The sequence below is a fragment of the Falco cherrug genome, chromosome 19 (assembly GCF_023634085.1).
Source record: "Falco cherrug isolate bFalChe1 chromosome 19, bFalChe1.pri, whole genome shotgun sequence".
Lineage (NCBI taxonomy): Eukaryota > Metazoa > Chordata > Aves > Falconiformes > Falconidae > Falco > Falco cherrug.
The window spans coordinates 5,494,607-5,506,908 of NC_073715.1; the positions used below are offsets into that span (position 1 = coordinate 5,494,607).

The 12,302-nt window shown below is 61.7% G+C and overlaps 1 protein-coding gene and 1 long non-coding RNA gene across 2 annotated transcripts; one reads left to right on the plus strand and one right to left on the minus strand.

The window, feature by feature from the left end:
• Positions 1 to 1,191: 1,191 nt before the first annotated feature.
• On the plus strand, positions 1,192 to 11,416 carry ACVRL1 (activin A receptor like type 1). Its single transcript, XM_027800752.2, has 10 exons — positions 1,192 to 1,330; positions 4,334 to 4,404; positions 5,728 to 5,952; positions 6,275 to 6,474; positions 6,587 to 6,686; positions 7,045 to 7,191; positions 7,265 to 7,540; positions 8,529 to 8,726; positions 10,046 to 10,176; positions 10,290 to 11,416. Exons 2-10 carry the CDS (start codon positions 4,338 to 4,340, stop codon positions 10,422 to 10,424), a joined length of 1,479 nt encoding a protein of 492 aa, XP_027656553.1. The 5' UTR covers positions 1,192 to 1,330; positions 4,334 to 4,337; the 3' UTR covers positions 10,425 to 11,416.
• LOC129734202 (uncharacterized) lies at positions 7,560 to 8,183 on the minus strand. Its single transcript, XR_008729846.1, has 3 exons — positions 8,069 to 8,183; positions 7,881 to 8,021; positions 7,560 to 7,771 (listed from the first exon to the last, which is right to left on the minus strand). It is a non-coding gene; the product is annotated as an uncharacterized LOC129734202 (long non-coding RNA).
• Positions 11,417 to 12,302: the final 886 nt, after the last annotated feature.

Sequence of the window (12,302 nt, forward strand, 5' to 3'; positions counted from 1 at the left end):
GGGTTCATGGTGCAACTGGGGTTGGTGGTGCAACGGGGAACAGGGAGGGAAATCAGGCCCTGTAAGTTCGTTAGGGAAGAGGTTGCGATGCCAGCCCATGCGTTGCTGCCTGCCCGTGGGAGTGGGTCACTGTGCTGGGGGAATGGCTGGGACCAAGGCAGGGATGGGGCTCGGGAAGGAGCTGAAAGGAGAGGAGGGGGCCGGGAGGAGCGTGAAGCTGCTGAAAGTGGGGTGGCCCAAAGACCAACCCCGAAATGACAAAAGGGGAAGCGATGCTTCTGCTGCCCGCAGCCCCACGTGTCCTGGGGGAGCGGGAAGTGCCCAGCCTCCCCCCGTGGGAACAGCCCCGCTGCCGGCATCCCAGCCCCCATCGCTACAGCATCTCAAGGACCATGGCGGGGAACGTGTCGGCAGGAGGCACTGAGCAAACCCTCTGGGCCCACCCCAGCCCTGCTCCGTGCCCACAGACAGGGCAGAGCATCCCTATGGGGGGTGGGGGTGTTCCCCCCCCCCTCCAGCACAGCACCCTAAAAGCGTTGTGGCCAGCATCGAATAACTGGGGAGCCCCTTGGCTCCATCGTGATGCTCCCATCCCCAGGAGGGATGGATGCTGCGGCAGGAGGGATGGCCAAGCACATCAAGGTCATTCCCACAGCATCTCTCCAGACCATTCCCACCCCCGGCACCATCAAAGCAACTGGCAGCGTTTCTGCCCAAGGTTTTATGATGCTCGGGGTGGGAGACGTGGTGGACATCCCCCCACCAAGGCTTTGGGGTTGCCTTGCCAGCTGGAAAATGGGGTTGGAAAGCAGCCGGTGAAGGGCAGGAGCAGGAGGAACGGGTTGAGGGAGAGCAACCAGGATGGAGCTGGGGCCCGGGGTGCGGGAGGAAGGGAGGCTGGCCCTGGATGTGTGCTCAGCAATAGGAAATGCTTTATTAGCTGGGAGTGGTGGAGAGAAGCCAGGCAGGAAGAGGCAGTAATAAGAAACATTTTTTTGACTTCTCCCACATCCAGACCACAGAGCACTTGCCAAGCAGCTGCGTTCGGACAACGGGGGCCGCTGAGCCAAGCCCCTGGGGCTGGGACAACATCGGAGACCTTCCGCCACCGGGACAGGCAACGCGGCGGCCACGGGAGCCCCCACCGGGACGGGACGGGTGGCGGGAGGGGAGCAGATCCATGAAGCTCCTCCAAACCGGGGCGCACAGCACGGAGCAGAGCTGCCCTGGCTGAGCTGCGCACGCCGCTGCCGAGCTCAGGACCGCAGCCGGGAGAGCCTTGCCGGGGCCCGGCGGTGCCGTGAGCGCCTGCAGGACGCGGATGCTGTAGGTGAGTGGGGAAGCACCGCGTGTCCGTGGGGTCCAGGGCTGCACCGAGCTCAGCACCTCCCTCCTGATTTACCCCTGGGCAGCTGAAGTCAGGATTTGAGCCCATTTCCTTCATGTTCGGTGCAACACCGGGGTTGACGTCAGGATTAGCAATGGCTGGAACTGGGGCACTGGTGGAGTTGGGCACATAAATCTGGGTTTACACCGGTGCAGTGGTAGCAGGATGCACCCCCAGGTCCTTGCTAAAGAGCTGCAATAATACACGGCTGCTGCTGAAAGCCTGGCGCTGACACGGGAAACGGGGAGTTTGGGTGTATTTGGAAAAGCCATGGGGAAAAATTGAGGAAAAGTTGACAATTCAGCTAGCCGGGGGTTGGAGCAAGGGCAATGGGGCACCGAGGGCAGCGCCGCTGCAGAACGCAACGCCTCCACACACCCCTTTTACAAAGCCAACCCCCGGGTCCCTGGAAGGAGGGGTGGGCGAGGAAGAGCCAAACAGCCCCTCAAGAGGCTCCGTTCGCGGAACAAAGCCCCTAAAGCGAAGCTGGTGCCGGCCACACTGTGGGAGCTGTGCCCCGTCGCCGGCATCCAAACTCCACCACAGGGCAGGAGCACCCCCCTCATCCCCACGCTGCACGAGGAGCCACGCGTGATGCCAGCCCCGCGGAGAGATGAACACCAGCCGCTTTGCCACGCTCCGTGCGTGGCTCTGGTTTACGGTGCAGCGATGCCCAGCGGTGTAGGAGGCACCGGGGCGGCGCAGCCCACCCGTGGGGGTCCCCGAGTCGAACCGGAGGATGCCAGCGGGTGTGTGTGACCAAGCCGCATCTATGGGGAGCGGGGAGAAAAACCTCTCCTTGTTGCCTGAAACCAGGAGAATCCGTGGCAAAGCTCTTGTTGACTCCAACGTGGTGTCCAACCTGCCCTTCAGACCTGCAGCCGGCCGGCGCCCGCCTGGCTCATCCTGCTTCCCACCGGCTCTCCGGCACAAGGGTCTCTGCGGTGCCTGGCTCCCTGCGAAAAGGCAACAGGGGGGAACTGAGTCACGAGCCGCATCCTGCAGCAAAACCCCCCTGGGAGCAGCAGAAACCGCAGGGCAGAGCAGAAGCAGGGGACTGCAGAGCTCCGCCGAGCCGCCCTGGTAAAAGCCAGGGCTCCTTTAGCCATCCTGCATGTCCCCAGGGACACCTCCTGCTCCATCTCCCCACCACCACCACCAGCCCCTTCACTTTTCTCTCCGCAGGGTTTCCCCATCCCTGAAAATTTCCCATCCCTGGGTTTGGGTCTTGCTCCAGACCCCCCACGGCTGCCTATGGTTCCCAGCCACCTCTGCCAGCACCCGCGCCCCATCCAAGAGGTTCCAGTTGGGTTTTTTTTCCTTCTCCTCCTGCTGCTGCAAATCCCAAAGGATGGAAGGATGTAACATGGCACCATGACTTGCCATCGCCCCCCAGCCAGGCTGGGAAAGATGCTCTGGACACCAGGAGGGTGCGTGAGCTGCAGCTCCAGCATGGAAAAGGAGGGAGAAAGGCTGGGATGGGGATGCGCAGGCTGGTTTGACCTGTTACAGAAGCACCAGGGATACTTTTCCCATGGGATGCCAGGGATGGCTCTGGGTTGTTTGCTCAGTTCTGGGTGAGGTTTCAGGGCAAATATCCCGCAGCCGTCTAATGGCTCCGGATTTTATGGAAGTGGCCCCGAGGAGGGAAAGCATCACCTGGGAGTCTCAGCTTCCCTTTAAAAAGATGCGTTTTGCAGCTCTCGGGATTGCAAGGAGAAGCGCTGTGCCTGGGAGCATCCCGGAGGCTGGGAGAGCAGCAGCCCCCCTCCAAGGGGAATTAATTTTATAAAATCAAGCTGATCCCAAGCCAGCCGAGGGAGAAGTGCTGCTTCAGCTGGTCATTGCTCCTGGTGCATGGGACCAGATCCTGCTCCTGCCCTCCAGCCCCAGGACCCAGTTGCCGTTTCCTCCCCACCAAGCGAGCTATTTTGGGGAGGAAAAGCCCGTTTTATGCACAGCCGGAGCCTGCCTGGGTCAGCCGCAGACATGCGTGCTCCTGAGGGCTGGGCTTGCGTGACTTCGCTTCCCCATCAAGGCCAAAATCTAAACAATCTTGATTCCTGTCCCGGCAGCCCTGGGCAGGGCTCCTTCAATTGCAGGAAACGGCGACTTTGGCGTGTTTATGTCGGGAATCACGAAGAATGAACCGAGGAGGGGCTGGGGAGCCCCGGTCGCCGCCAGCCAAGCTCTCAGCCATGTGAAAGGGGCAGCGATGCCGTGGGGTGGAGGGCAACGCCGGTTCCGCCGTGTTTGGCTTGGCAGAAATGTCTCTTTCACTCGGAAAAAAATAGAAGAGAGAGAGAAAAAATAGCCAAACTTCCCCCAAAGGCACAGCGGAGGAATTTTTGGCTTCCCGCAGCACCTCTGCTTGTGTCATGGATAAACTCCGTACAAAAGCCCCCCTGGGAGCCAGCGCCGCTTTTACCCGTCGGCTGCGGTGCTGGTGGGGGGGTGCAGAGCAGCGTGGGGGCTCTGAGCTCCATCTTCTGCCTGGAGTCTTGCCAAACCTGGGAACGTGGCATCACCGCACTCGCCGTGGCGGCCGAGCCCATGGGGTCTGCCAGCGGCTGCGTGATGGGAATGGTGGGAAGCACCGGAATAGGGATTGCTGGGATAAAGGCTGTTGGGGCAGCACGGACATGGCGAGGTCCCCATCCTGGAGGGCTCCTGAGCACCGAGGGGCCGGGTGCGGTGTCCCACACCACCGTGGGGAGATCCCCCAAGCTCGGGAGGTGCTAGGGATCTGCTCTCAGGAAGGGCTGTACCCAGGACGTCCGGAGCCAAACTCCGCGTGCAAGCAGCACATCCCACCTCCCACCACCCTGCCTGTCCTCCATCGCTCACCGGTCCCCCCCATTTCCTTCCCAAAGCCCCCATGGCCACCCCCAGCCTGGTGATGGGGGGTGCGGGGGGCTGTCTCTCACCCCCTCTTGCTCTCCGCAGGAAGATGCTGTGCGGAGCCTGCGGCCGGGTGGTGCTGGTGCTGATGACCCTCTCCCTTGGCTTCGCCGCCGGTGAGTACCAAAGCGATGTGGTGAAGGCAGCCAGTACTCTGTCACCCACCCGGGGTGGTTAAAATAAACCCTGGGCTCTTTGGGAACGTCATGGCTTTGCTCAAAATAAACCACAGTGGAGGGCGGCTCGTTCAAGCTCGCCCGGAGCGAGCGCCGAGGGATGCGGGCCTCCTCGGGGACCCGCGTTGTCCCCAGCAAGGGGCTTCTCCCCCTTGGGATGGTGACGTGCCTCCCAGAGAGGATCTGGGCTTAATTAATTATGGTTCATCAAGTGCTTTGACATCACCAGAGGGGAGATGAGGGAAAGGCTCGCACGCACGTGCTTTAAAACGTGGGTTTTCCCAGGGGTGATGGTGGGGAGCAGGGACGAGCTCCTCGTCACCCCTGGGGTGACATGGGGACAGAGCCTGGCTGGGTGCTTGTGCCGGGAGGACCGAAGCAGCGTGGCTGTGCTGGGGGTGGGGGGCAGCACAGCTTGTCAGGGGGACAAGTCCCCACTGGGTCTCCATCCTGCCCATGGGGCCACCAACCACTGGGGGGGTCACTGACCCAGCCCCATCACCCCGTCACCACCCCACGGCCCTGGCACGGGGCAGCTTTTGGGGCAGGGGGGGTGACAGGTACAGGACGGGGGGTGGCCACAGCCATCCGTTCCCCGGCCGCCGGCTGGCTGGCTGCCCTCGCGCTGAACTTGCTGATTCCAGGAGGGATATTTTCTGCGCGAAAGGGCAGAGCTAAATCGGGAGGTTGGGAGCGGGGCTGCCCTCTGTGCCGCTCCGGCGCTGCGGCGGGGGGGAAAGTTGGGAAAAGCTCCAGGAAAGACCCCCAGCCTCAGCACCCAGCGCCCAAAACACAGTGTCCCCACAGCACCCACTGGGGGGGCACTGGGTGAGTTGGTGGCTTTGGGTCCCATCCTGGCTCCCGGGACCTTCTCCCGTGTCCCCTGGGACCCCGTGGGCGTGATGTGACACTGTGCTGTGAACCAGAGCATCCCAGTTCATCCCAGTTGGGGGGGTTGAATGCATGTCCTCTCTGCTGCCTCCCTGGGGTGTGGGGACAGGTGACCCCCCAACTTTGGAGCTGGTGCTTGGGTGCCAGCCAGGAGCAAGCAATTTTCCAGCTCTCAGGATGGGCTTCCCTGTGCTGAGCACCCACAGCCACCTTCCCCAGCCTGGACCATGGTGGTCCCAGGTTGCCCACTCTTGAAATTTGGTTCGAGAGTCTTCAGGACAGATGTCACTGTCCCCCAAAGCCCCTAAGCCACCCTGGGATGGGCAGCAGGGTGGTCCCACGGCACAACACGCCCTCTCCTCGTGCCTGCAGACGAGCTGCTGTGCGCCTGCGACGTGCCCCACTGCAGCCTGCCCACCTGCACGGGCAAGGTGTGCTTCGTCAGCAAGAGGAAGGAGGAGGGGACCATCACCCAGCACCGGGGCTGCTTCTCCCAGAACATTCTGGAGAACTGCCACACGCTCGTGACGGAGCAGTACGGCATGAGGTGCTGCGACTCCAGCATGTGCAATGCTGACCTGGAGATTTTCCTGCAAGGTACAGGGGTATGGTCCCCTTGGAGGAGCCAGGGGGAGAGGGGCAGAGCTGCCCATGTGGCTGGTTGGGTCTCCAGATCCTCCTCATCCTCACTCAGCACCTGGAGGGTTGCCCTCTCCCAGGTGGGACAGGGCCAGCGAGATGCCCTCAGGTGTCCCTTCTTGAGCTGCCATCCATAGGGTTGACCGCAGCACAGAGCCACCCAACCCAGGTCCAAGCCCAGCACCAAGACCTCCACCCACGTCCAAGTCCAAGCACCAAGACCTCCACTCACCCACCCATGTCCACCTTCATGATGCCACCCATCATTTCGCCCACCTAGGAGAAGAGACCCTGGGACAGACGCCTTCCCTGCCCAATGTCCTCCTGATGATCTTCGTCCCACTGCTTGCCCTCCTCGTCCTCGCAGCACTCACAGCACTCTTCTGCTGGAAGGTGGCCCAGCACCGCCACAAGAAGAGTGACTTGGGAGACACGGACCTCATGCTGAAGGCATCCATGGTGGGAGACAGCACTTTAGAGGTGGGTGAGCTTTAGGGGGGACCCTGAATGCCCCCGAGGTGTGGGAGAGAGGGATATACCCGGGGTGGGGGTTGGTGGCTGGGCTGACCCCGCTGCCACCCCGGCTGCGCAGGACCTGCTGAATGATGACTGCACCACGGGCAGTGGCTCGGGGCTGCCCTTCCTCGTCCAGCGAACAGTGGCTCGGCAGATCACCCTCGTGGAGTGCGTGGGTAAGGACAGTGGCCACACATGGGGGGAGGCTGCCCCGGCCACCCCAGACGATGCTTGGGCAGGTGCCGGACTCCTTTGCCCCTGCAGCCAGAGATGGCACCAGATGCCAGACCCAGGAGGGGGCATTGGATGGGGCCGTCTCAACCAAAACCCCGTAGAGACCCCAAGTTGTCCCCCTGTCCTGCTGATAGGGGAGGGGGAGAGCAGCTGGGTGGGTGGGTGGCAGTTGGCCAAGGTCAACAGACCCTGTGGGGCTCCATTGCTCTTCCACAGCAGAAACCATGCTCATCACGTTGGGGGTGGGGAGGGCACCAGGGGCTGGAGGGGCCGCGTGATGTGGTGCCATGGCCGTGGCAGGCAAAGGACGCTATGGCGAGGTGTGGCGAGGCGTGTGGCATGGGGAGAGCGTGGCCGTGAAGATCTTCTCCTCCCGGGATGAGCAGTCGTGGTTCCGCGAGACAGAGATCTACAACACCGTCCTCCTCCGGCACGACAACATCCTGGGTGAGTGGGGGACCAGGGGGTCCGGAGGGTGGCTGTGCAGTGGCTCCATGGTCCTAACCTTCTCTCCATCCAGGCTTCATCGCCTCTGACATGACATCAAGGAACTCCAGCACCCAGCTCTGGCTCATCACCCACTACCACGAGAACGGCTCGCTCTACGACTACCTGCAGAGGACGGCCCTGGACGTGGAGACCTGCCTGGGCTTGGCCTCCTCCATCATCTGCGGCCTCGTCCACCTCCACGTGGAGATCTTCGGCACCCAGGGCAAGCCCGCCATTGCCCACCGTGACCTGAAGAGCAGGAACATCTTGGTGAAAAGCAACCGGCAGTGCTGCATCGCAGACCTGGGTGAGATGGGAGGGCGGGATGCAGCACCCAGGGATGTGGTACCCCGGGGAAATGGTACCCCAGGGATGTGGTGCCCCAGGGATATGGTGCTGTGGGGATGTGGCACCCTGGGATATGGTACCCTGGGGGTGTGGCACCCTGGGATGTGGTATCCCAGGGACGTGATACTCTGGGATGTGATACCCTGGTATATGTTGCCCCAGGGATGTGGTGCCCCAGGGATGTGATACTCTGGGATGTGATACCCTGGTATATGTTGCCCCAGGGATGTGGTGCCCCAGGGATGTGGCACCCTGGGGATGTGGTGCCCAAGGGATATGGTGCCCAAAGGATGTGGCACCCTGGGATGTGGCACCCCGGGGATATGGCACCCTGGGGATGCGGCACCCTGGGATGTGGTATCCCAGGGATGTGATACTCTGGGATGTGATACCCTGGTATATGTTGCCCCAGGGATGTGGTGCCCCAGGGATGTGGTACCCTGAGATGTGGTACCCCAGGGATGTGGTACCCATAGATAAATGGTACCCAGGGATGCGGTACCCTGGGGATATGGCACCCTGGGGATGCGGCGCCCTGGGATGTGGTATCCCAGGGATGTGATACTCTGGGATGTGATACCCTGGTATATGTTGCCCCAGGGATGTGGTGCCCCGGAGATGTGGTATCCTGGGATGTGGTACCCCAGGGATGTGGTACCCATAGATACATGGTACCCAGGGATGCAGCACACTGGGGATGTGACACCCTAGGCATTTGGTGCCTCAGGGATGTGATACCCTGGGGTTCTGGTACCCCAGGGATACGGTGCCCCAGAGATATGGAGCCCCAGAGATGTGGTACCCCAGGGATGTAGTACCCCAGCATCCTAAGGAGACAGCACAACCATGGTGCTGACCGTGGCCAGCATCCTGGCATTTTACAGTTGGACTTGATGATCTTAATGGTCTTTTCCAACTTCAATAACTCTACGTTTCTACCCCTCGAGGACTGGCCGTCATGCACTCCCAGGGCAGCGACTACCTGGACATTGGCAACAATCCCCGGGTGGGCACCAAGCGCTACATGGCCCCGGAGGTGCTCAGCGAGCAAATCCGCACTGACTGCTTTGAGTCCTACAAGAAGACGGACATCTGGGCGTACGGGCTGGTGCTCTGGGAGATCACCCGGCGGACGGTGGTGAACGGTGAGCAGCTCCCGGCCGGCTGCCCCGCTCTGCACCCGCTCCCTCCTTCCCTCCTTTTTTGTCCCTTTTTTTATTTTTTTTTTCCTTCCCTTCGCCCAGAAGATTAGCTGTAAATTATAAACACTGTAATCTAGTGTCAGCACCCGGCTCCCTGATTAAAGGGCCCATTAGACTCAATCAGCGCTTTGTTTGTTCAGTGCTGATTAGAAAACAAGCAGCTTCGAGCGCTGCCTGGAAGCTGGCCATGGCCGGGACCTCCGGCCAGCGGGGCTTGGCTGGGGAATGATGGGATTCGGGATGGGGACAAGGTCCCCCACGCTGTGGAAGAGCCTCCTCAAGGCTGCCATGGCCAGCGCTGCTCACCACCACCGGCAAAGTCCATTAGAAGCATTAATTAAATGGTGGGCACTGGCGGGTGAGGCAGGAGGTCCCCCCCCCAGGCTCAGGCTGGCCCCCATAATCTCATTTACTGCCCCAGGGCTCCTTCAGATTAAACATTTACTCCGAATTACCAAAGCCATGGGTGGGGGATGACCTCCAACCAGCTGGTTTTAACCCTTCCAGGCATCCCTCCCCTCCAGGCTGGGCTGTACGGCCCCCGGCACAGCCCCAGGGCAGGGGGGACGCGGGGTGCAGCGGACCCCCAGGGAGGTGATGGGTGCTTGGGGTGGCCCAGAGGGGTTAAATCCGGTGGGGACACAGCCATATGGAGGCCCTAAGCAGAGATTAGCTGGGCCAGCTGGTGGGCTGGCCACCAGGCTGGCTGCCAGGTGGAGGCACAGAGCCGAGCTGTGGCATCGGTGCCGGGAGCTGGATGCCGGTGCTAGAGCCGCTGCTGGGGCTGTTATTCATAGGAATCCTGGTGCTGGCCTATTGCCAGTGATGGAGCTGGTGATGGAGCCACCAGCGGTGCTGGTGCTGATGCTGGAGCCACCAGCAGCACTGGAGCCACGAGCGGTGCTGGAACCGGTGCTGGAGCCACAAGCGGTGCTGGAACCAGTGCTCGAGCCACCAGCAGTGCTGGAACCAGTGTTTGAGCCATGAGCAGTGCTGGAACTGGTGCTGGAGCCACCAGCAGTGCTGGAGCTGGTGCTGGAGCCACCAGTGGTGCTGGAACCAGTGTTGGAGCCACCCCAGTGAGGTCCCACGGTGCAGCTGGCGCTAGAGCCATGCACCCCATGGGTAGCATCACCGCCGGCACGGTGGGGCAAATCACACCTGGAGCCCCACGTGCCCCCCAGGGGGGGCAACCCTTGATGTGGAGGGGGGTGAGCCCTGCGCCCCCTCCCCACTGCCTTCACACCGCCCCGCTCCCACAGGCATTGTGGAGGAGTACCGGCCACCCTTCTTTGATGCTGTCCCCAGCGACCCCAGCTTCGAGGACATGAAGAAGGTGGTGTGCATCGACCAGCAGACCCCCGTGGTCCCAAATCGCCTCTTTTCCGATTCGGTGAGTCCCCGGGGGGGGCTGCCCCACTCCCATCCCCAGCCAGATCTTTGCTTTCCATGAAATCCATCCCTTTTCCTTTTCCTTCTTTTTTTTTTCTTTGGTGCCTCCCCCAGGTTCTGTCAGCGCTGGCGAAGATCATGAAGGAGTGCTGGTACCAGAGCCCCTCGGCCCGCCTCACCGCTCTGCGGATTAAAAAAACGCTGAAGAAGCTGAATAATTCCCTGGAAAAGCCAAAACCAGAGCAGTGAGCGCCGGGCACGTGCCGGAGGCTGCGCCGGAGAATCAGCGAAGCCAACACCAGGATGGCTGCCGGACACAGAGGGGGTTTTGCTCACAGCCTCTTGCCTTTCCCACCCCTCCTTGGAGCCTTTTTAATTTGCAAGGAGGAGGAAAAAATAGGAAAAAAGAAAAAAAAAAAAAAAAGAAAAGCCAGGGAGGAGTCTTCCAGCCTGGTTATAAAAATCCCCCCTGGATCCATCATCGGACGCCTGGCAGGGATGCCAATGGAGGTGGTAGCCCACCCCAAGCCCCCCGGTTGGATGCCACAAGCGCCGGAGCCTCTGCTGCGGTCCCCATGGCCAGCTGGGCACCCACCCCATCGCTGGCACCCATCGCAGCAGGCAGGCAGTGGGTGCTGCCCAAACCTGCCCGCCCGGCACGTTGGCAGCGGCGATGCCATGGGCTCGGCGGAGGCAGCAGGAATTCCCTGGCAGGCCTGCAGTGCCCGGCGTGCCTCTCCCAGAGGAGGGCTGGATTATACTGGGAAAGGACCGTCCAGCAACAGCATCCCCCAAAACTGGGCCAAATCCACGTCCCGGCGCATCTCGTGGCTCCCCAGGACGAGGAGCCGCCGGCACGGAGCAGCACCCAAGCATCCCCCGTGGCACAGGGACCCACCAAGCTGGGTGCTGCCGCAGCCGTGGGGAGGGGGGCAATCCTTCCCTGGGGGACAGCCAGCAGCCCCCCTTTCCAAGCCCTTTGGAAAGATTTTGCCAAAATACCAACATTTAGGTGTTTTCCAGGGGGTTTTGGTACACCCCACGGCCGGCTCCCACCCATCCCAAAAAACCCACCATTTGGGGCAGTTGGGACAGGACCAAGATGTTCAGCAGAACCCGCTTTGCTCCGTAATTATTTAATTCTTAAGATTTAATATATTGAATAAAGCGTAAAGCTATTTGATCACTTAACAGCTGCCAAACCTCCCCCAAGCGGGCGACGTGGCAGGATGGGACCCCCATGACTTCTGCATGACTTAATTTATTGCTTCGCCACCGCGTAGCTGCTCCGTGTATCGCTCCGGTACCGCTGGATCCCACAATAAACCTCGCTCCAGCCTCGTGCCCACCCTTTCCCTGCACCCCCCAAGGATGAAAGGGGGGGGGGGGGGCTTGGGGGACCCTGGCCATCCTTGGTTCCCCGCACATCCCTGCAGCCACTCTGGGCTTGGCATGTCCTGCCCTTGCGTCCTGCGCCCAGTTAGGGATTGGGGGAAACTGGTCTGGCACTGGGGTGAGGGGTTTGTAGGGGTGAGGAGGTCTCAGGGTGCTCAGCCTGGGGGGGGGGGGGGGGGGGGGGGGGTGCCCTGCCTGGGGGCTGGGAGCTTGGGTGCTCAAGCCAGGAGCTGGAGTGCCCTGCCTGGGGGCTGGGGGCTCAACCCAGGGTCTTGGATGCCCTGTCAAGGGTGCTCAGCCCAGGGGCTGGGGTGCTCAGCCCGGGGTCTGGGGTCTTCAACCCAGGGTCTGGGGTCTTGGGTGCTCAGCCCAGGGGCTGGGGTGCTCAGCCCGGGGTCTGGGGTCTTCAACCCAGGGTCTGGGGTCTTGGGTGCTCAGCTCAGGGGCTGGGGTGCTCAGCCCCTACCACGCCCCAGCTCTCCAGGCCAGTGGCTCGCAGCACCCTGCTTGCACCAGCAGCACAAACGCTGCACATTACACACTCCCACCACGCCAAGGACATGCTTTGCACACATCCTGCACACAACACGCAGCGGGACAGCACGCTGCACACACATGCTGCATGTCCCCCCATGCATGCATGCTGCACACACCCTCCCAGTGGTGCACAGCCCTGCATATCCACACACCCCTGCATGCATGCTTGCATGCACAAATCACACATGCTCACAC

Excerpts from the sequence above, each read along its gene's own strand:
- ACVRL1 (XM_027800752.2), top strand. The coding sequence starts at position 4,338 with ATGCTGTGCGGAGCCTGCGGCCGGGTGGTGCTGGTGCTGATGACCCTC. Across the intron at positions 4,405-5,727 it reads CTCCCTTGGCTTCGCCGCCG|ACGAGCTGCTGTGCGCCTGC; the intron begins GTGAGTACCAAA and ends TCGTGCCTGCAG. Across the intron at positions 5,953-6,274 it reads CCTGGAGATTTTCCTGCAAG|GAGAAGAGACCCTGGGACAG; the intron begins GTACAGGGGTAT and ends TCGCCCACCTAG.